The 24,385-nt window shown below is 43.6% G+C and overlaps 1 protein-coding gene across 5 annotated transcripts in view; it reads left to right on the top strand.

The window, feature by feature from the left end:
• Nucleotides 1-24,385, top strand: part of unc80 (unc80, NALCN channel complex subunit) — a 139,197-nt gene that overhangs the window by 15,177 nt on the left and 99,635 nt on the right. For all 5 annotated transcript variants that reach the window (XR_016283020.1, XM_089544604.1, XM_089544603.1 and 2 more), the window contains exons 7-13: nucleotides 3,991-4,085; nucleotides 5,896-5,997; nucleotides 8,181-8,350; nucleotides 8,834-9,172; nucleotides 13,380-14,001; nucleotides 20,273-20,464; nucleotides 22,224-22,453. Coding sequence is in view for 4 of the 5 variants with exons in the window: in XM_089544604.1 (XP_089400730.1) it covers nucleotides 3,991-4,085; nucleotides 5,896-5,997; nucleotides 8,181-8,350; nucleotides 8,834-9,172; nucleotides 13,380-14,001; nucleotides 20,273-20,464; nucleotides 22,224-22,453 (1,750 nt within the window). In the remaining variant the exon portion in view is untranslated. The remainder of the gene's footprint in view (nucleotides 1-3,990; nucleotides 4,086-5,895; nucleotides 5,998-8,180; nucleotides 8,351-8,833; nucleotides 9,173-13,379; nucleotides 14,002-20,272; nucleotides 20,465-22,223; nucleotides 22,454-24,385) is intronic.

The following is a 24,385-nucleotide window of genomic DNA, read 5'->3' as shown; positions in this document are numbered from 1 at the left end:
AACCTAACCTAACCTAACCTAACCTAACCTAACCTAACCTAACCTAACCTAACCTAACCTAACCTAACCTAACCTAACCTAACCTAACCTAACCTAACCTAACCTAACCTAACCTAACCTAACCTAACCTAACCTAACCTAACCTAACCTAACCTAACCTAACCTAACCTAACCTAACCTAACCTAACCTAACCTAACCTAACCTAACCTAACCTAACCTAACCTAACCTAACCTAACCTAACCTAACCTAACCTAACCTAACCTAACCTAACCTAACCTAACCTAACCTAACCTAACCTAACCTAACCTAACCTAACCTAACCTAACCTAACCTAACCTAACCTAACCTAACCTAACCTAACCTAACCTAACCTAACCTAACCTAACCTAACCTAACCTAACCTAACCTAACCTAACCTAACCTAACCTAACCTAACCTAACCTAACCTAACCTAACCTAACCTAACCTAACCTAACCTAACCTAACCTAACCTAACCTAACCTAACCTAACCTAACCTAACCTAACCTAACCTAACCTAACCTAACCTAACCTAACCTAACCTAACCTAACCTAACCTAACCTAACCTAACCTAACCTAACCTAACCTAACCTAACCTAACCTAACCTAACCTAACCTAACCTAACCTAACCTAACCTAACCTAACCTAACCTAACCTAACCTAACCTAACCTAACCTAACCTAACCTAACCTAACCTAACCTAACCTAACCTAACCTAACCTAACCTAACCTAACCTAACCTAACCTAACCTAACCTAACCTAACCTAACCTAACCTAACCTAACCTAACCTAACCTAACCTAACCTAACCTAACCTAACCTAACCTAACCTAACCTAACCTAACCTAACCTAACCTAACCTAACCTAACCTAACCTAACCTAACCTAACCTAACCTAACCTAACCTAACCTAACCTAACCTAACCTAACCTAACCTAACCTAACCTAACCTAACCTAACCTAACCTAACCTAACCTAACCTAACCTAACCTAACCTAACCTAACCTAACCTAACCTAACCTAACCTAACCTAACCTAACCTAACCTAACCTAACCTAACCTAACCTAACCTAACCTAACCTAACCTAACCTAACCTAACCTAACCTAACCTAACCTAACCTAACCTAACCTAACCTAACCTAACCTAACCTAACCTAACCTAACCTAACCTAACCTAACCTAACCTAACCTAACCTAACCTAACCTAACCTAACCTAACCTAACCTAACCTAACCTAACCTAACCTAACCTAACCTAACCTAACCTAACCTAACCTAACCTAACCTAACCTAACCTAACCTAACCTAACCTAACCTAACCTAACCTAACCTAACCTAACCTAACCTAACCTAACCTAACCTAACCTAACCTAACCTAACCTAACCTAACCTAACCTAACCTAACCTAACCTAACCTAACCTAACCTAACCTAACCTAACCTAACCTAACCTAACCTAACCTAACCTAACCTAACCTAACCTAACCTAACCTAACCTAACCTAACCTAACCTAACCTAACCTAACCTAACCTAACCTAACCTAACCTAACCTAACCTAACCTAACCTAACCTAACCTAACCTAACCTAACCTAACCTAACCTAACCTAACCTAACCTAACCTAACCTAACCTAACCTAACCTAACCTAACCTAACCTAACCTAACCTAACCTAACCTAACCTAACCTAACCTAACCTAACCTAACCTAACCTAACCTAACCTAACCTAACCTAACCTAACCTAACCTAACCTAACCTAACCTAACCTAACCTAACCTAACCTAACCTAACCTAACCTAACCTAACCTAACCTAACCTAACCTAACCTAACCTAACCTAACCTAACCTAACCTAACCTAACCTAACCTAACCTAACCTAACCTAACCTAACCTAACCTAACCTAACCTAACCTAACCTAACCTAACCTAACCTAACCTAACCTAACCTAACCTAACCTAACCTAACCTAACCTAACCTAACCTAACCTAACCTAACCTAACCTAACCTAACCTAACCTAACCTAACCTAACCTAACCTAACCTAACCTAACCTAACCTAACCTAACCTAACCTAACCTAACCTAACCTAACCTAACCTAACCTAACCTAACCTAACCTAACCTAACCTAACCTAACCTAACCTAACCTAACCTAACCTAACCTAACCTAACCTAACCTAACCTAACCTAACCTAACCTAACCTAACCTAACCTAACCTAACCTAACCTAACCTAACCTAACCTAACCTAACCTAACCTAACCTAACCTAACCTAACCTAACCTAACCTAACCTAACCTAACCTAACCTAACCTAACCTAACCTGTGGCGGTGGTTCCGGGTCCGGACCAGGACGAATTTTTCTTTAACTACGAAGTTTCTGAGGAAGCTGTATAGCTTTCCTTTGTAGCCGTATGGCTGCGCTTGGGTGGATGCCAATGAGTAATTACTCCCTTATTAGAATTCTACTCCACCTTGGGGGATTCCCCTAAACATTTGACCAACACTCTTCCCACTTCGAGTTACTGATCAATTCGCTCTCGCCCTACCATAAGCTTGCCGTCCCGGTTAGCTCAATTGGTAGAGCGACTGCTCCGGTGTGGCGGTGGTTCCGGGTTCGAACCCCGGACCAGGACGAATTTTTCTTTAACTACGAAGTTTCTGAGAAAGCTGTATAGCTTTCCTTTGTAGCCGTATGGCTGCGCTTGGGTGGATGCCAATGAGTAATTACTCCCTTATTAGAACCTAACCTAACCTAACCTAACCTAACCTAACCTAACCTAAACTAAACTAAACTAGGCCCGTGTACTGTGCGATGTCAGTGCACATTAAAGAACCCCAGGTGGTCGAAATTTCCGTAGCCCTTCACCACGGCGTCTCTCATAGCCTCAGTCGCTTTGGGACGTTAAACCCCAAACCAAACCAAACCCCAAAGCAAAGCAAAGCGAAGCGAAAAAGGCTGCCTGCCTACTTTGGGCAGGCAAAGCAACTGAGCCAACCTCTCCAGGCCATTGCTGTGTGCTCTGGTCAAATTTCGATGGAGGCAAAATTCAAACTGTGCTATGCCAGTGCACGTTAATGAAGCCCATGTGGTTGAAATTTCTGGAGTCCTTTATTGGAAAATTAAACCCCATAAATCAAACCTAAGCTAACCTGTTGGTTTGTTTTCTTTGTCCTTCTCTGTCCTGAGTTTTCTTTCAGAAAGATTTTTCTTTCAGAAAAATATGAGAGTGTTCACCTGTAAATGCACTTAGGGTAACCTTGCACTTAGGGTAACCTCATTTTTCAGTGCTAGCTCTCAATTGGTAGAAGAAGGAAATATGACTCCTGTATGAAAAGCTGTAGGGTGGGCATTGTGTTTTTTTTTTAGAGCACAGCTCTTGGGGGCCCGTTCCTGCCTTCTGCTTCGTAGTCATTTTCAGCATAGTTTTTGTAGCATGCCTCCTGACAGGTAACTGTGTCAGGTAGCAGCAGATTGCTGCTGCGAAAGCAGAGGAATGAACAACCAAAAGGTGGCTGCTGCAGGAAGATCCTGGAGGGTGGCTAGCAGCGTAACGCGCCACCTGCCAGTTGTGATGAAAATATGCGTGAAAAGCTGTATTCAAATTTTGCATTACTGGCTGTCGTAATCATCTGTCAATTTTTTGTGCCTGTATGAAACCACAACACAGACGTCAAAAAATGGTAGGTGGGGAAAGTCAAGGTGTGGAGAGAATGATAGAAGTCTAATAAGAGGTCATGCAGTGTAGAAATATCCAGGTTTGTAATTTCTATTACATGGTTGGCCTGCAAACTGTCCACAGTTGACATTATGGTTGACATTATGTATGACATGATACAACTGTATAAGCTAAACACTGCTGTGTTCAAACTGAGAACATAAAATTGTCATTGTGCTCATCTTTTCATGTGTTCTGATCTGTTGGGCATATACAAAGAATGTTTTGATGTATATTTTTGCTTTTCCCAGATCCCATGAAGTCTAGGGCTGACGAGAATGAGGGAAGCGACCATGGTTCTCCTGACATCACACTGGCAAGCAGGACATCATCCGCATCTGCTATTGTGAGTAAAGCTTCAAGTTGTGAGTGAAGCTTCAAGTTATGAGTGAAGCTTCAAGAAAACAACATTCCAAACATGTTGAAGACTTGTGTGTTCTGTGCCGTTATTAAATTTGATTAAATGTGAAGCAAGTTTGGAACACTAGTGGATCACTTGAGGAGACTTCAGCTTGGTTAAACTCATGTGGATTTTCTGTATTTGAAAATTTTAAATTCCATGAAGTGAGAGCAAAGAATCTGCAATGTATCCAGCCAGAACCATTACGCACATTAATGCATGTGGCCTTTCATGCAGCAGTAGTTGCCCTGCCACCGCTTCTTGACCCTCTGCTCGCTGCTTGGCGTGCTGCACAGTTCTGTGCCCATTCACCCGTTTTCCTTTCCCTACTCCCCACAGCTCTTTCACTCCCTTGCCTTCTTTCTCAATGGCTCGCACCTTTGCGCGTTTATAGCAACTCCTCGGCAGTGTATGCTTTGCTTTGCCTCGATGACCCCAACGTGTTTAGAGGTTGGCTGTACCTCACAGCTCACCAGCCTCGCAGTGAGCTTGCTGTGGGTATCTCAGAGAACAGCGAAAAGAGAAGTCACGCTATATTTGCAGCTTGGTTTAAAATATATAACACCAGTTGCTTTCAGAAGTAGATGATTTAAGAAGAAACTCGCGTTTATATTCGTATGGTAATATTGCTTTCAGCAGGCACCAGGATCATGACCAGTCGACTCTTCTCATCCAAATGTACGAGCATGTTTCTGCAAGAGCCACAGCGATTGATGTGCTAGCTTTCTTGAGCGGATGTGAGAGCAAGCTCATCAAGGCACCAGCAGAGCTTTGTTCATTACCATATTCTACTTTCAGAAAAATTCCAGATGATTAAATTCATCAGATTCCCATCAATCTATCATTTCCACAGATGCCTACAAACACAATGCCTACAAACACACATCAAAAAAATAGAATGTTGCTGCTAACACAGAATCATGGGAAACCAGGTGTCTTACCACCGACATTGCACCTGCCTGCGTAAAGTTGCCCGATTTTTGTCAAAGTCTGTCATACAGTTACTGTGTGCTCGTAATTAGTTACTTCCTAATGACTTGCATCAAGTAATGACATTTCTAGGCATTTAGTTAAAGAGAAATCAACAAAAAAGGGGGGGGGCATGGGCTGAAGTTCTTGAGGAATCTGTGTAAAGACCATGCTCAGACCATACGTGGTCAGAGCGGTATTCACTCTGATCACGCTATTTTGATCATCTGTGCTAATGTTGAGTTTGAGAATGTTCTAACTTTCCACTCTTCTTGTGTGTTAGCCTCAAGAGGGCCTACCGTGGCAGGGACTGTGCGAAAAATGTGTGTAAAATTACCTTGTATGTTGGCAAAGTTCATCTATTTTAAATCCAGTGTTGGTAAGTTCTGTGTGTGTGTGTGTAAGAGTGGGCTCACCGTACGCATTTTCAAGATGCCAGTGCTGATTTTGTTTTGTTTCATTTTGGTTTGCAGTGAGCATATTGGTTCTATCATCATGACTTACACTGATGTTAAGTGACCACAGTGTGCACCACACTTGTGCGCTGCAAGTAATAAAAAGCAGAACCAGACTGGCACTGGTGGGTTTAAGCATGGCCTGTAGATTCATGTGACTGCACTTCCAAGCAAGCATTATCTTGAAAACTCAGCAGCAGTGGCCAGGTGACCACACAGAGTACCATTTCAGTGCTCAGTACCATTTCAGTGCTCTACACAAGTCTGACGCACTCTGTACTGTCATTAGTACAGCAGTGTTGGGCATGTATTGCTGAATTTTTGTGCCACAGAAAGAAGCTACTGACTCGGAAGCTAATGTGCCTGTTGCCAAAGAGAGTGAACCAAAGGTAACCATTGTGGAAGGATGCCGCCCAAGCCCTTCGAAGTCTCAGGTAAGAAATGTGATGTGCTGGTCTTTTTTAGACAGTAAGCATTGAACTGCGTTTTCTTAAATTACTATCAGCAAGGAATAAAACGTGAACAAGACAGCTGAGCCACGAAACGCAAAATAAGAATATTTTAGCCCGGGGAAGCTCAATACTTGCTCAGGTTCTTTTGACTTCAAAGGCATGAAGACTCTTCTTCAGAAGTGTTAATCAACCTCGCCAGCATTTCCACTCCAGGCGCTAATACGAGGTGTGTTAGAAAAGTAATGAGACTGGCAACACTGTGCGGGAACCAAGATCGCTGCTGTCGCCCCCTTCATACGGCAGTTAGGCTGAATCGTGCCCTTGACTCAGCACCAGTTTGAACTTGCTGCAGTTGCTATACGATTGTTGAGAGCGTCTGAAAAGAAGTTGTGTCTGTCATGTGCGCTATGAATATGGACAGGCAAAAGTATGAGCAACGCTTCGCCATTAAATTTTGTGTGAAACTTGGTGAAACCGCTACAGTGACCTATGAAAAGTTGCAAAAGGCTTATGGAGAACATTCACTATCCAGGACACAAGTGTTCAGATGGCACAAGTGCTTTTTAGCAGGCCGAGAAGAAGTGGATGATGAAGCTCATGCGGGATGACCATCAACCTCAAGAACGGATGACAATGTGAAAAGAGTGAAGTCTCTTGTAAAGACAGATCGTCAAGTCACGGTGAGAATGATGAGTCAGGAGTTGAATTTGAACATTTTTACCGTCTATCTAATCTTAACACAGGGTTTGGGTATGTGGAAAGTGTGCGCGAAGATGGTTCCAAGGAACCTCACCACTCAGCAGAAGAACAACAGAAGAGATGTGTGTCTTGAACTTCTGGAGTGCCTAGAGAGGGAGCCAGAATTCTTCAATCACGTTATAACAGGTGACGAACTGTGGATTTTTGAATATGATCCCGAGACAAAGCGCCAAAGTTGGGAGTGGCACACCACAGAGTCTCCCCGTCCAAGGAAAGCGAGAATGAGCAAATCGAAAATTAAATCGATGCTCATTTTTTTTTTTTCTGACAGTCGGGGGATCGTCCAGAAGGAATTTGGGCCTCCAGGACAAGCTCTCAATCAAACTTTTTATCGTGAAGTTCTTGAAAGATTCAAGAAACGGGTTGCACGTGTGTGACCAGGCGTTGCACGGACATGGAGGCTTCATCCCTGTCACACGGCAATGTCTGTTAATGATTTTTTGGCAAGAAACAGTATCCCCGTGGTTCCTCAGCCCACCTGTTCACCGGATCTCAGTCCCTGTGAATTTTTTTTTTATTTCCACGGCTCTTAACCCATTTGAAAGGGCGTGACTTTGGTACTCTGGATAATATCCAGAAGAGTGTAACAGACGAGCTCAAACATATTCCAGCAGAAGCCTTCCAGAGCTGCTACGAAGATTGGAAACAACGTCTCCCTCACTGTGTAAATGCAGAAGGGTGCTATTTTGAAGGGGATAACCTTGATGTGTAAAAAGAATAAAATTAATTGTTACAAAAAAATTAGTCTCATTACTTTTCTAACACACCTCGTATTACAGTGTCTTTGAGATGTACGCTCAGTTTTCTTGTTCGCGTTTCATTCATTGCTGATAGTACACTAGTGAAGAGGTGTTTTACAGAAACAAACATGTGGCACAAAGTGCTGTAAACAAAAGTTATGTCACTTCGAACGCACGGCACATCTTTGTCGAATGCGAAATGGTTCTTGGCTGTTTTTTTTTTTAACATTGCAGCTGCAGTTGCTTTTGCAATAGCAGATTTAAAAGGAATAGACTTTCATTGTGTACATGTACTGGCTGCAATTTGAAGTATCTTGTGTACAAGCTGCACGCCTGTTTTGGTGCGAATTTATTTCAAGGGACATCAGATATCTGAGTGTGCGGCACTTGTCTAGTTTCAGTCAATTTCATGCAGGCTATGTTATGTGTTAAAAGAACATAAGTTGTGTGAAACATCCTCTGTATGCTCTCTGATAAACGTGTGAGTAACGCATGGAATAGGTTATGTAGTACTTTATTTTTTAGACTAATGCACAGATTGTGTTGGGAATACCTTAAGGGTCTTAAAACTTGCTTTTTTCTCAGTAAATGCAGTTCACCAAAAGTGTCTTGTTGCTCACTGACTATGCGAATGTGGACAAGGAAACAATTTTTTTGACATTTTAGGGGGAGCTGGCCGCAAGACCGACTCCGAAGATAGAGGAAGGGGTCAAGAAGGAAGCCTTGACAGACATTTGCATGGCCACCTACCTTGATGTGTCTGTTTTGAGATGCCTCTTCATCTCTCAGTGGCTGGAAGAAGGTGTTCACTGGGCTCTGCAATTTCTTTTAAACAGGTGTGCAGTTGCATGCCCTTGCATTTTTTAGCATAGCAAACATTGTGCCCAAAAGTCACTTTGATATTTTGAGTCTGTCACCAAAGTTATTGTAGTGACAGGCCTCTTGATTAGGCCTGTCACCAAAGTTATTGTATCTTAATGATATCAAGATGTGAGCTTTTTTGTATATCCCAAGTTTGCCACATTTTAGCAGCAGACCCTATTGTGACATAAAACGGCAGTTCACTTTTTCCTAATGAAAGCAAAACCGTGTACCATCCATGCAGGTGCAATGTAGTGTCGTTTTCATGGAGTATGTTTTAGCCATGAAAAGTGCAGGTGTGAGAATCTCCTCAAAACGTTGCTTGATCCTGCGTGGGATATGCTACAAATGGCATATTGGAGGTTTCCATTACTCATTTTTTGCCTTTATATAACCAGGCTGTCTTGCCATTCTCCTCTCCCCTATGCCATCCTTTTCTTTTTTTTTTCTCCTTGAAGGCTGCAAGGCATAGCAGAGGAGCAGTCACGTGAGGTGCGCCCGCGCAAGCGGAGCAGCTCATTGCCTGTGCCGCGACCAGAGCCCCCGCCGCCGCCTTCTCCAAAACAGCGGGAGCAGCCGGCACCACCTTCCACTCCCCGTCCCCTGGGCAGCAGTGCCATGTTGGGCCGGGACTCTTGCCCGAGCCCGTTCCTGCGTGGCCTGCCCTTGGTGCATGGCCAGGGGTCCGGTGGTGGACCGCCGAGCCACCACACCAGCATGCAGGAGCTGCGCCAACAGCAGCAGCCGCAGCAGCCGCCTTTCCCTCTTCGCTGTATGGCATCCCCGGACCTGCGCCGGTACGTGCCTGTCTCTCTTGCTTTCTGCTGCTGTTGTGCAAGTTTTACAGCGATGGCTTCTAAATGCAGCATAGTGCAAATGTCCCTCAGTATTTTGATGAAAGTAGGTGCTGGTATGGAACAAGCAAATAAACAGAAGGCGGTACTTTTCACAGACACGAATGCATGTAGATGGCTGGGTGACAAGGTTTGAAAAAAAAAAACAGTAACAATGTAAGGTCTGTTGTAGCTGAATGCATTGGCAGCACCTGGCGACTTGCCGCCGCGGTGGCTCAGTGGTTATGGTGCTCGGCTGCTGACCCAAAAGACGCGGGTTCGATCCCGGCCGCGGCGGTGGAATTTCTGTGGAGGAGAAATTCTAGAGGCCCGTGTACTGTGCGATGTCAGTGCACGTTACAGAACCCCCAGGTGGTCGAAATTTCTGGAGACCTTCACTACGGCGTCCCTTATAGCCTGAGTCTCTTTGGGACATTAAACCCCAATAAACCAAACCAGCACCTGGCGACACATGCCATTGCCAACCAATTTTTTGGACTCTTAGGGGATTGTGAAAATGTTAGAAAAGTCTGGTAGACCGAAAAACAAAATTTCAGTGTACAAATGTGTTTAGATCAAATTCTAATTGCCAGTGAGGTGGAGGAAAGGGTGAGCAGTTTTGTGCGCAATCTGAGGCTTCACATGGCATGAACTCAACATTTAATGGCTGTACTGCTGTTGGCACGTCATAAACTAGCGCGGACAGACTGCAGATGAGAAAGTGAACCTGCTGCTGCTGCAGGAACTGTGCTGTACCTACCATACAGAGGGTGCAAAATGAAAAGGGGAAAATGGTGATTGAGGTAAGAAAGAACTGACAACGGCTTTATTAAGCCTTTTGACTAGAGCCAAAAACCAATCTCAGTAACGGTGGTACATTGTTGTATACACTCTGCGGTGACTTTCCAGTAAGGAGAGCCCTTTTGCCTGCCATCAAAACAAGTTTTGGCAGCGTTGCGATAGAACAGTTGGGTTTGCAGCATCTTTTGTTGTGGGTATGAGCGCGTTGCTTTGATAGCACAGCCATTTTTTTCCCCGCTAGCTAACTCCATGAAGCCGTATACCTCTCGCACGCTTCGCTGCTGCATCTTCACTTATTCAGGAGGAATGGACTTGGCACAGATGAGTTCCGCTAACCTTTGACTGGTATTCAAGTTTGAGCAGCGGACGGTGACCAAGATGGTAGGAACTCGCAACCATGCATTTGCAATATGTTTCAGCTTCCCTTGTAACGTCCCAAAGCGACTAAGGCTATGAGAGACGCCGTAGTGGAGGGCTCCGGAAATTTCGACCACCTGGGGTTCTTTAACGTTCACTGACATCGCACAGTACACGGGCCTCTAGAATTTCTCCTCCAAAGAAATTCTAGCCGCCGCGGCCGGGATCGAACCCGCGTCTTTTGGGTCAGCAGCCGAGCACCATAACCGCTGAGCCACCGCGGCGGCCATTTGGGATATTCTCCATATGATCACATTTGCAATATGTGATCATATGGAGAATATCAGCCTCGCCACTTAAAAGGCTGCCTTTTAGCTTGAATTCTGCTTTATTCGATCAAGTTTTGGTCACCCATGACATCTGAATTAACGACTTTCCACCATACACATCATATGATAGTTTGGTGGAGGTGCTGTGGTGAGTGCGCATGAGGTTCGAAAAGCCAAACAATCAGTTGCGATGCATTTAAAATTTCAGGCACTATCATACATTAGCTCTATGAGGCATGTCGCGGGGCTGTGAAAAGTCAGAATAGTTCAGCATATGCGAAATGTCATTACCAGACATTTTAAATTGGAGTGGCAGGAAATCACAGTTCAACTTTAACTCCATATTTCTCAGCTATGAAAGCATAGTTTCATGGCAAAAAAAAAACCCAGCAAAATCGTGAGAGGCACAACTATCTTGGTTAGAACTAAAGCCTAAAGGAATTTTCCGCAGTGTTAGAGTGCATTAACATTGCAACGCAGGAGCAGACAGTCACGTGGCAATTTAAAAAGCTTGTTGGCTTTATTTGAAGCTCAAAAAAAAAAAGGGGGGACCATGCTAAAGTTGCTTCGAAGAAAGCAGGTGAAATGGGAATTTATAAACATGCCCACATCTTTTAAGTTGTAGAGAGAGAGAGAAATGGACGGAAAGGCAGGGAGGTTAACCAGGCGATGCCCAGTTGGCTACCCTACACTTGGGGAGGGGAACAAAGGAGAAAAAAGGAAAAAGAGCGGCAATGAAATGAGTTTTATAAGTGTCCAGCGACCATCATGTCACGGGGACAGAGGGCGCGCACTGAAAACTTAAAAATTATAAACGGGAATACAACCCCGAGTCCCTTAAGAATCTCAGGAGCGCTTTCACTGCTTTCCTTTGCGAGGAAGGTTGTGTCCAAGGCCCCAGAACGTTGGACTCTGTTAAAGGATGCGAGCCCAAGCGGTACAGAGTAGCAATTAGGAAAGCGCGCTCTCGCTCAAAACGAGGGCAGTCACAAAGGAGGTGTCCGATCGTTTCATCACAACCGCACTGGTCACACGCTGGAGAGTGTGCCATTGAGATGAGATGGGAATAGGCGTTTGTGAACGCCACTCCCAGCCGCAGGCGGCACAACAGCCTAGTATCACCGCAGGGGAGGACGAATGGTATATGATGTTGAAGCAAAAGGTTGAAGTGGTGCGAGCGGGGTGTCCAACCTCTAGGGGCAGACCACGACGTTACAGTCAGGTTTCGGGCGAGCAGTTGAAGGTGCCTTGCTGCGTGAGCTCTTGTCAATGGTATGCGGACAGTGTTTGTTGTATCGTGAGCCGATCGAGCAGCATCGTCAGCTAAGGCATTACCAACAATGCCTCTATGGCCTGGTACCCATTGGAAGATGATTTCATGGTCTTGTTCAATTGCCTGGTGGTGCAGATATCGTATCTCCGCTACAAGTTGCTCATGGTCACTATGTCTCAAGGCAGATTGAAGACATTGTAGGGCAAATTTTGAATCACAGAAAACAGCCCATTTTTGAGCTGATTGTTGTGAGATATACTGTACCGCCGCAAGAAGTGCGGCCAATTCTGTGCCAGTAGAGGTAGTCCGATGCAAAATTTGTTGGTGAATTTGAGTCTGTCGCGCAGGAACGACCACAACGCGAGCAGAACTAGTAGAGGTTACTGATCCATCCGTATAGACATGAGTACGGTCTCAATATTCGAAGAGGAGCATGGACGGTGTCAATTGCTTAATGGCTGGCGTCGATAAATTTGATTTCTTCCCTATCCCCGGAATAGCAAGGCACACACATGGGAGCCGCATACACCACAGAGGAGAGGGAGGTAGTGCTGCCGGGGTGAACTGTTGTGGGATCGACGACTGTTGCGTTGTTATCACCTTTGCAAATGCAGAATGCGGTCTCTGCAGTGGCAGAGGCGCAAGGTGATGCTGTGAAGTCCTTGAAATATGACGTATGTGCATTCGCAAGCAGTCTAGGACAATATAAGTAGAGATAGGGTGGTCTTTGGCGAGTGCAATGCTTCCCGGTGTTGATGCGCTCCGAGGGAGACCTAGACATGTGCGAAGGGCCTGACCCTGCACTGTCTGGAGGGCACGCATGTTAGTCTTGGACGTGTTTGTGAGTACAGGTGTACTGTACCGCAAGTATCCCAGAAATAGAGCTCTGTACAACTCCAGCATTGACTGGACCGTCAAGCCCCATGATTTTCCACCCAGAAATCGGAGTAAATGAGCGATAGATGTTAGCTTTTTTTTCAGTAGAGTACAATGCGGGCTCCATGATAAGTTGCGGTCAATCAGGATCCCTAGGAAACAATGAGTTAAGTTGTAAATTTTGTGTTAAAGTTAATGGTAGAAAGGTTAGCACATTTAGATTTGTTAATGATGAAATCAGGTAAATTAAGAAATATGTTGATCTGATCAAGACGACTGCCTACTAGTAAAATGCACTAGTAAAATCTTTGCACACTGTGTTATGTTTTTTATTTTAAGCTTATCGCTACTTATCTGACACAGCATTCAGGTGGGCCACATTTGAATGCAGCACAGCTGCATGTGGGGCACCTGCAACATAGGTATGGATCCTCGCCTCACAGTTTCCACCATTTCTTGTTGCGGTCTCAGTGTCTGAGGCACCGTTCAGTTGCAGTAGAGCTTGTTGATTTACCTCTTTTGTTCATGAATGCAGGAACAAACGCCTCAATCGAGGTGACTTGCGGGCTTTTGTGGAGGAGGGACTACGCCTGTCTGAGCGCATCCTGGACCGCTTGGGGCGGGATGATGATGATGGCAGCAGTGTCAGCAACCACCGTCCAACCATTGAAGTAGCAGTGGCAGTTGCTGGAGTCGGTGGTGGGAGCAGCAGCACCACCACCACGACTAACAACAACGCCACGACAAGTGCTGTCGAAGAGCCCGCCGGCTGGTCCGAGCCCCTCCAGCCAAGCGACCATTCCCCAATGCCAGCAGTTGTCCTTCCACGGCTGCTTCCTCCGCGCCCCAGCTCAGCGCTGGGCCTCCTGAGAGACCCTGATGAGGAAGATCACGTGCGCTCCCCTGGATTCTCGGCACATGCGTTTTTCTCCAAATCGGAGATGGTGCGAGGCAAAAGCCTCCCCAGCATCCACATCGAAGAGCCGCCTGGTCCCAGAGAGCCGGCCACCACCATGGCAACCATTGCAGTGCCACCGCGGGAACCTCCAGGGGCACCGCGCAAGCTTCCTGCTGTTCACACGCACAGTGTGCCCAACCCCATCATCACTGTCACTGAGCACTCCCCGGTTGCTTCCATCCAATTCTTCATCAACCAGGTGAGACGCAGAAGCCAGTCACTGATCAGCTTGTCATTTGTAACGCACATTAAAGGTGCAGTGAAGAGGAATCTGAACTCGTCTTTTTGTCGCGGGAACTCTAGCGTTTCGAGCATTCTTAGAAACTTCGACTTATTGCCCTGTGTGGCTGATTTCCCTAATTAAATCGGATTAACGTCCGGCTCCCTCCTTTTTTTTTTTTTTTAATTCTCCCGGTACGGTGGGTGGGGTCGACCAACGCATGGAGTGCCTTTCAGCCAGCTCCGTGGAGGCTTTTCTTTCGCTTTATTTTGTTTTTTATGTTTCCGTGAATAAATAGTTTCATTTGCAGATAATATAGATGCAAAATAAGCCTGCAGAAATAAAAATACGCGCGGACTATTTGCTACTACGGATTACTACGTATTACTCTGCCGATGGCAGAGCGGCAAGCCTCCACGGAGCTGGCTGAAAGGCACTCCACGCGTTGGTTGACTCCGCCCACCGTACAGGGAGAATTAAAAAAAAAAAGGCAGGAGCCGGACGTTAATCTGATTTAATTAGGGAAATCGCCCACACAGGGCAATAAATCGAAGTTTCTAAGAATGCTCGGAGCGTGTAGATTGAGTTCCCGTGGCAAAAAGACGAGTTCAGATTCCTCTTCACTGCACCTTTAAAGGCTCCATTACGCAAAAAATCAGGTGTTCACATTGTTGGCGTCAGCATTGTTGGAATTATGAGCGAAAAATCACGGGCATGGATCTGGCAGATGGTCTCCAGAAAGCAACTTAGGAGGCAGGTGGGCCACCTAGGTCTCATGACCTTGCGGCATCCTCATGACTTGCCCACCGAATAGTGAGCAAACTGCCTACCGTGGCAGGTGGCAGGTAAATAATTGATTTGTTGCTTGGAAAGAGCAATGTGGGCTGCACAAGGCCCACTGCTGGGAGCACCTGCCGTCGCAGGGCAGTCGCTTAACTGCTGCACCACTGTGCCAGGAGTGGTATGAGGACTTCCAGGGACCTATGAATGTGAAGTCTAGAATGACCACTTTCGCATATATGGATGTTAACCCACTAAAAGCACTTAAAGAAGAGCTTCAGTGTCTTCTGCAATTTTTTCAACTGCCAATTTTGAGGTGACGAGGCCTGAGGTACTGGCTCTGAGGCTCTGATGATATAGGGCATAGTTTGGCTCTGCGTGTTTGAATTTCAGTGCATGTTAAAGAAGCATGTACTGCCGAAACTCTCGAGCTTTCCTCAGTGACTTTAGTTCTAGGCTTTTGCATTCCAGATATCATATGCTGCATTAGGATGTTGTATGAGGTGCCCTGAAGAAGAGTATTATAGAAGCATTAGCTTGTACTTGTATTGTTGTTGGTTACCTATGCACAGTTTCTTACTTCTAAATTAGACAGCCAGTTAATCAGGATAAATGATATTTTGAGATATTGAAGGCACAAAAAAATGTGCTAATTAAAAAGTTCAGTAATGTTGAAAAAGATGCCTTGTGATGAACTTTTTATATAGTAATTGCTCTTGGCTGCACCTTTCTTTTTTTTTTCTAATCAAATCAAGTTTATTTCATATTTACAGTACATGGTTATGGGGTATATACATCAGGAGGCCCAAAAGTCGAGACTGCAAATAGGGCCTCCTATCGCTACCTGAACAGAATACATAAACCGGCGCATGCACAACAATCCGAGGTAAAAAAAAAAGAAAAAAGGAAGGCAAATAAACAGACAAAAAGGAAAGAAGTTTACAGCAAATGAATGTTACGTAGTGATTGCAAACACAACAACGTTATTAAACATCTAAGGATTCAAACAAGTGGTGTTTTAACATTTTTTTGAATTGGTACAATGACATTGGGGATTTCAGTGAAGGGAGCAAATTATTCCAAGTGGAGATGGCAAAGAACGATGTAGTTTGCTTTCCATAATTAGTCCGCACTTTTGGCAACAATAAATTGTTCGACAAAGCAAAACGCGTGACGTTATTATTAGTAATTATATTTTCAGGGACAAAATTAACACATATATACTTATTGATGACTTTGAAAAGAAAAACCAGGACCTGAAATTTCTGTAGATGTTCAAAGGGCAGAACATGTAGTGAATGGAACAAAGGTGCAGACAGCTGGGTAAAAGAAGAGAAAGTGATGATTCTAAGTGCTTGTTTTTGCATAGAAATGAGTATAAAAAGATGAATTCTGTATGTGCTACCCCATGAAGTGATACAGTAATTAATATGGGAGTGTATGAATCCGTAATAGATTGAAAGCAACGTATGTAAGCTAAAGAATGGCCTTGTTCTGATAAGAGCCCTTATTCCGTGATAAGAGCCCTTATTCCGAAACGAATTTTATTAACAACGCAGGCGACATGATGATTAAACTTTAGGTTCGAGTCAACAATCACACCTAGAAATGTAGCAGAATGTGTTTGTGGTATGGAAACATTATTGCTAGATATTGATAAATGTGGAGTAATTTTTCTTTGAGGGGCGTTAAATACCACAAAATTGGTTTTAGACGGATTAATTTTAATACATTTAGTGTGACTCCAGTTCTCTAAGGATAGCAGCAACGAGTCAAGATTTGTGGTTAATTCAGAAGAAGTGTTACCAGTTGCCATGATGGTTGTGTCGTCAGCGTACAAGAGACATTGGGTTGTATTTAAGTAAGTCTGAAGGTCATTAATATAGGTTAGAAAAAGGAGGGGACCTAGAATGGAGCCTTGGGGCACTCCTTTAGTAATCAGTCTATGAGATGAGAATATACCTTCAATGCACACGCTCTGGTACCTGTCGGATAAATAACTTTTGATCAGGGCCAACGCCGGGCCTGTAATACCATAGCTTTCGAGTTTACAAAAAAGAATGTAATGATTAATATTATCGAAGGCTTTGGTATAGTCTATGAAGACAGCGCCGGCTATCATACCGCTGTCAAGTTGTGTTTTGATCTAGTCAGAAAAATATAATAGGGCACTTTCCGTTGAATGACCACGTCTAAAACCGAATTGAAAAGGAGACAAGATATTAAATTTGGCGTAATAGGAATGTATTTTTATTTCTAGTAACTTTTCTACAGCCTTGCTTAAGAAGGGAAGTATAGAAATAGGGCGGTAATTATGCATTTGTGATCGGTTACCTTTCTTAAATATTGGAACTATCTTAGCCCGTTTTAATTGAGTAGGGAAAACTCCTGTTTCAAAATGACATTGATAACGTGACAGAGAGGCTCGCAAATAAGGTGCTTGACACTTTTAATATGGGAAGAATGTATATTGTCTAATCCAGCACCCATGTTATTTAGGTTGCTTATTACACCTAAAACTTCCTGAGGCGTGCATGCTCTTAGAAAGAAGGACTGTGGCTGACGTGATAAAACAGGAACTCAACGCTTTGAACTGTTTCAGAGGAGGAAAAATATTCACAAAACTCATTGGCTATTGGTAAGGGGTCGTGCAGAGCTGAATCATCTTTCTCGATAGTCTTAATAGATTGTTGACTAGGTCTCGTGTTTATGAATTGATTGATCAGTTCCCACTTTCTTTTCGCATTACTACTGCATTCGATAAGCTTGGTTTCAAAAACTTTTTTTTTTCACTTTTAAGAGACTGGTTTATTTGTTCAGATAGAATCTTGTAGCGATCTAAAAGACGTGTATTAAACGGTTGTCGTTTTGTTTTTCTATATAAGTTCTCTTTTTTCCTCAATGATTCCAGTATATGTGGGGAAACCCAGGGACAGCGAGGTGCGCGATACCTTTTTGTCGTTATATGTCTTGTACAGGATGTAACTGCAGCTGTTATGAGACTTGAGAACATATCAATGGCCTGTTCAGCGTCTGAGCTTGAAAAAATTTCTGAGAAATCTGCCTGTGCTATTTCATCACTGTAAGCCTGCATATCTAGTTTCGTCTGAACATAATTAGTTTTGTAGTCATGATGGGAGTTAAAGTAAAAAAACACCGGATAGGGGTCAGTGATGTTGACCTCTGTTACTCCAACATTCGGCGAAAGCTCAACATTAGATAGAATAGTCTCCAACAAAGAATATGGATTATGTGGCACGCATCGGGTCGGTATGTTTACAAGAGACTCAAAGCCAAATCCGCTAAAGCAGTTAACGAACTCTTCATATTCTGGGGCATGTACCATCAAGTAAATTAATATTGAAGTCACCGAATATTAGCGCGTTCTTGTTTTCGATAGATATTTTTTCAAGCGTAGCAGAGAAAGAGTCGCAAAAGTCAACAGTTGAACAGGAAGGGGAGCGATAAACAGTGCCCACGATTATTTTCTTTTTGTTGTACTGCGGCAAAAAATTTTCAATTTCCAGCCACAAGTACTCACACTTATCCACGTTATTGCTGAAATCATCCCGCCTGTTGTATGAGAGGGAGGATGAAACGTACATGGCAACGCCCCCGTGGGGACTGCTACTGCGATGGAGAAATTCAGCATTGTAACCTTGTGAGCAGAACAGTTTTTCGTCTTCTGGGTGAAGCCAAGTTTCCGAAAAACAGGTGATTGAAAAGTGATGGTTTGTTAACTGCAGGAAGGTAGCAACGTCATCGAAATGTTTCCTTAGGCTCCGGACATTAAAATTTACAGCCGAAGTAAGATTGTTTCCGCCTAGTTTATTTGCCAAATCTGAAGTTGAAAAATAATGCATTCACTCGATGGCTAATGCGGTTGAAGTTTCAGAAAAAACCTGCTAATCCTTCTCGGATGTTATCCTGGACACAGTGCTGTCTGTTGACTGACGGGTTCTGATGACACAGTTGTTTGTCCAAAGGAACATCCATTTTTTTTCTTTCTTAAGTTTCAGCGCCGCTGCAAACAGCCTTTTGTTAGATGGTGTGAGGTGTTCATTTACGTACACAACATTCTCATGCAGTGCCGAGTAGCCAAGACTTTTCGTTGTCAGCCGCGTCTTTCGAGCCTTAGCGAAGAACTCATTTCGCTTTTCCCGGGAACGAAAACGTGCTATCAGATTCTTCTCGTCAGAACGTGTAGGAACCCGATGCACAACTTCAAAATCCTCAGTCCCAACAGCACAGCTGATCTCGTCGCCCACTTTCTGCATTATCTGCATGCAGTCCTCACCTTGTGTCAGTGGGATGCCTTTTATCTCAAGATTGTTAAGACGGGAATACTGCTCCAGCTCAGCCACACGGTGAGCGAGCTGCTTGTTGCTATCGGCAAGCGTTTTGCACTGGGCGTCGATGTCAGCTCGCGTGGTCTTTAGTTCTTCAAATGTTTGATTCATGAAAGTCATGCTTGACCTGAAACTTTCAATCTCAGCCTTTAATGCGTTGAATTCGCTTTTCGAACGCTGAGCTAATTCTGTTTTTGAATCGTTGATGGCTTGAAGCATTTCTTTCATTCTTTTTTCAAACATTTGCTTGAATTCCTCAAGTTCTTTCGCAAGAGACACAACAGTCATTGTGCACAAACGATTCGAGGGCTGCTTTTCGCGAAAAATATATGACAGGCACACTGTACCTGCAGAAAACAAGGGGCTTGCTTAGCTGCTGCACGGGTAGCGTTGCCTGCAGCCTCGAATTGCCTGTGCAGCAATGATGGCTCAGTGATTCCCGCGATGGCTTATACCATCAGGCCTGCCGCAGAAGGGCGCTGCTGTGGTGCCGGGATCCGTGCTTCGTTCAGGATGACCATGTAGATGTAGATGCGCATGTGCCAGGTAGCGATCTGCAGAAAACAAGGGGCTTGCTTAGCTGCTGCACGGGTAGCGTTGCCTGCAGCCTCGAATCGCCTGTGCAGCAATGATTAGTGCTGCACACTAACTGCAGCCTAGTACACCTCTGTAGTTTCCTGCTTATTTAAAGGACTGTCACTGCCAAAATTTGACGTTCCTGCAGTTTACTAGCAGATTTGAAAACCAAGCATGTACGGTAGCTGCACTGTTCTAGATTGAAGGCAGGGACATGATGAACAGGTCCATGCCACATGTGGAAGGAAGAAATGGTTGTTTGTACTGGCCAGTTAAAGGCTTCTGGCCTCATCTTCCATCAACGTGAGGTTGAATGCAGAGATAGCTACAAACCAGTTTACTTAACAATGAGTGCTCAGTGAATAAAAGCAATGACAGAGGATGTCTGTCACAAAAGTGACTACTTGAGGAGTGGAAAACTAATAAATGAATATCAACTATATAAAGCCGCAGAATTGCTAGCTGTATTCTACCGACTACAAAAGTAGTAGATGCAGAGTAGTTAAAAGCGTGTGGATGTTTTGTTTCACTTTTTATTTCTGCAGGATTCTGCTGAGAGCCCAAAAGAAGAGACGCCTCCCAGTCCCATGTTTATGCCTCTGTGTCATCAGTTGTCCATAACACGGAGCCAGACCGATTCTAACATCATATACAGCAGTGACGATTTCAACGAGGCATCTGGGTCGACTCACTACATAACTGTTGACGGCAGAATTAACCTGCAAGTGGTACTGAAGGTAAAGCTACTTTTATCTTTTTGATACTCATGTAGAGTATACTTGCTTTTAAAAGGAAAATACAGTATTGCTTTATAGACATGCACATATACTTGCTCTGTTTCATGAGGCGAGACCGCACTTCATGGTTACTGCATTAAGACAGCAAGTTTTAGAATTATAAAACGTCTCTTGTATAATGTGAGCTTGGGTATGCACCCACAGCTCTGCTTCTGCTTTATTGCCTCCTTTGCCCCTGGTGAAGGTCTGCCACTTTAGATCATTTTTTAGGGAAGTGTTTTTAGGGAAAAATTAAGCAAAAAGACCTTGTCTATATCTTGAATGTGGAGGAAAAATCCTCTCGAAAGAAAATTCGCCTGCATGAACTTTTTCCAAGCCGCAGTCTATGGTGTATTTAATGGAGGAGCATGGCGCTGTTATCATTTTCAGCTTTCTTTTCTTTTGCTTTCCATAGCTATGAGCATTATACAGTACAGTGCCATTAGAGCGGCATAATACAGCATTATTTTCGGAGTGAGCAGTGTCACTTAGTTTTTTCACCAGACGAATGGTCGTACATGTTTGAAATTGTCGCAGAATCCACCCTGCTTTCTTGGCCCATAGTTCTGTTGTTCCTTGCTGCACTGTTACGCAACATAGGAGAAACAGTGCTAAGGATGAGGATTCCATTGGAACTTGCAAGTGCCAGCTTAACGCATTGCCGAGGACACTTCTTGTTAGAAAAATTCCATGAGGGTTGCTTCCTAGACCATGGCAGCACTTTTTTTTATATGTCCCGGAGCTTGACTTGTATTAAAAAGGTTACTCTGACATCCAGAACTGCCATCTCTTGCAGGTGCCAGTAGGCAGCATTGCTAACTATTAATTAATGAGGATGAGGGAGTAATTATTGTGTTATGACTTTCTTAATTGCTCAAGAGCAGACAAAGGTAGGGAAATGAGGGGCTTGTTAAGACATACATACGAAGGAAGCCAGCAGTCACCGAAACCAAGGAAAGAATAGGGGAATGTTTCTATTTTTTTTTTTTACATTTGTTGTATTGATCAGTAGCAAATTAACAGTGCAATTATTTTGTGGCTGAAAGATAATTCAAATCAAATCAAATCAAAGGTTTACTTTGCACTCCATATTCAGTGGAAGGTAGAAGAAAAAACAGCCACTTGCCACCAGTGGGATCTGAACCCGTGAGCTCTGAATTTCGCTTACAGTGCTCTGCCAACTTGGCTATGGTGGCAGCTGTCCAATCTTCTAACTTTTGGGGATATTTATGTTGCATGTAACCTAATCTTGAGAATGTTCACCATTGATACTCTCGTCCATAGCTGTGGACGTTGTAAGTGTAGTACAGTAAGCGTCACATTGAACATGATCGAATGGTGAGGGCGGAAGCCGTACAACAACCCTGTTATGTTACCTATGGCATGAAGACTGCAGAACCGAGACTTTCATTAAGCTGTTGAGCAGACAAGGATAGGGAAATGACAGAAACATTCCCCTATGCTTTCCTTGGTTTCAGTGACTGTTGGCTTCTTTCGTATAATTATTCAAGAGTTACGAAGCCAAAAAAGTGTGAAATGTTCATGTGCCTGTAGCTTTCATATTGAACTGCTTGTTAACCTGTGCACAGAGTCAGGTTGTTTCGTTCCCGCTTACATTTTCAGATTTTTAATTAACTTGTAGCGATGGTTGCATGAAATGCCAAGGCTGACTAGCTTCTTTGAATAAGAAGCATTCCAAGATGTGTGCCTTCTCACCCAGGCGGTCCACGCTGTCACCCTGAGGGATACGAGCTGCTCCCTCCGGGTGTGCGGGGTTGTGGTGAGCATTGTGGAGCTGCTTCTAAACCTGGGTGTGCTGCCCAAGAAACCGGGCCGGCCTGACGAGGCAGACCCATGGGGCTTGGATGATTTCAAGACTACCAGGCCCGAACCGGAAAAGCGCTCTGACGAGCTCTCCACTCACAATTTGTTCGTCGACAGCATTATCAGGTGCACGGGGCAGCTGCCATCAGTTACTGTCATGTTGTTAATAACAAAGAATGGAAGGACTATAAGGTTTTGTACAGAACGTTTTTGAGGAGGAAAAGGGCCTTGTAATGACTTCTGCACTTTTGCTTAATGTTCTAGTTTATTTAAAGCTCTGATGTACCAGTGTAATGCATTGTAAATATTCAGTTTTTTTATACTACTCTGTTTTCATCATAATCATCATCAGATGAATTGAGTTTACTACAGGACAAAGGCCTCTCCCAGTGGCCTTTGACTAGTACTCAGGTTGGGCACCAGCTGTGGGTTGTGTTATTCCATCAGATTTATGTCACTGCTGTTTGAATTGTATTTTTCTGCAATTTATGTATTTAGTTCTTTTTTTACCTTTCATTTTATGTCCTACTGAACTTTTAGTTATGCTGATATGTCCAGTTGCACTCTTGATTAATGTACCTAGAAAATGTACCTGTAGAAAATTGAAGGGATTGTCTACTGTTGAAGACGAGAATTAAAATATTGGAATTTTCTGATAGATCTCGGGTTATTAGGGGCACTAACAAGGGCAGAACTCACTGTTTATGCAGGAATTTATATTTTAAATTGCCATAGAAAGGCAGGTGTGAGTGGATGGTAGCGGCACGCTGTGTTCTTGCATTCTGGCTAACGGCAGATGCCTGGAGCTTCCTGGACTGAACGTATTGTGTTTCACGACTGTCCCCTGTTGTCATGCAGACATTTTCGTTCACATCAACTTAAGATAGCCTACTTTTTGCTCTTTCAGTAAATTAGAGCTGCTTTTATTGTTTAACTTATTTTGATGAATGAATGAATGAATGAATGAATGAATGAGTGAATGAATGAATGAATGAATGAATGAATGAATGAATGAATGAATGAATGAATGAATGAATGAATGAATGAAATCACCCAACTGACATAGCCACTACACTTGCAGTGGTGCTGCCAGCAAAAGCAGTTGCTGGTACCCGTGATAGATAATAATGTACTGTTTTGTTAATAGCATTTTAAAACCACCTTAGCGCTCTCTACAATAGCTTATACAAGCCTATGCATCTCGATTAATGTCACTTGCATTGTTGCCACTGCACGCCGCCTAGGCAACACTGCAATAGTTGTGTGCATAGAGTCTCATAGAGTCGCTGCACTGACTATATTTTATGTCCCCGATGTCAGGGTTTGCAGATGCCGTCCACAGCGAGAAAGCGAGACTACCACGTGGAAAAAATTAGGTTTTATATTGTTCTGCTGTGTTTCTTGGGGCCACAGCCGGGTATTTGTTTATTCGTGAAAGGAGCTTTCAGTTGCAACAATAAAAATATAGTAGATAAAAGTCGGTAGACAGTACAGATGAAGCACATAAGAAGAGGCACACAACACAATGCAATCAATGCTGTCATTGTACATCAGCTGTCCTAATTCTTTTTGCCCTTTTGGCTGTACATGGCCTTTGTGCCAGAAACTATTAGATCTATACTATTAGAGGTGTGTAGCCAACCATAAGTACATAATATCCATGTCAGTTTTTAGAATTTCGAAAATGCAGTTACCATTGGTGCTATAGCCCAACAAATTTTGGCTATTTCGACGAGTTACGTGCATCGGAGGGGTTGCTTTGCCTGCAAGCTTATCAACAGAGCTTGTATTTGGTGTGATTTAGGCAAAATTTGTTGGGCCACAGCGGCGAGGTTAACTGTGTTTTAGAAATTCTAAACACGGATATGGATATTACTTACAGGGGGCTACATGTCTTTCGATAAATAAGGAGACTAACAGTAGCTGTGAAAAGTTAAGGTATTAGTTATCCAGCCTACTAGCTAGCACATCATAGCTGTATTCTGGTGCGCTACACTATTCACAATGCTATGCCAAAAAATGTGCTGTTCTAATTCAAAAAGCCTATTTAAAAATCAC

Source organism: Amblyomma mixtum, chromosome 5 (assembly GCF_055824585.1).
Source record: "Amblyomma mixtum isolate Tamu chromosome 5, ASM5582458v1, whole genome shotgun sequence".
NCBI lineage: Eukaryota > Metazoa > Arthropoda > Arachnida > Ixodida > Ixodidae > Amblyomma > Amblyomma mixtum.
This window is presented reverse-complemented; position numbering and strand designations above follow the sequence as displayed.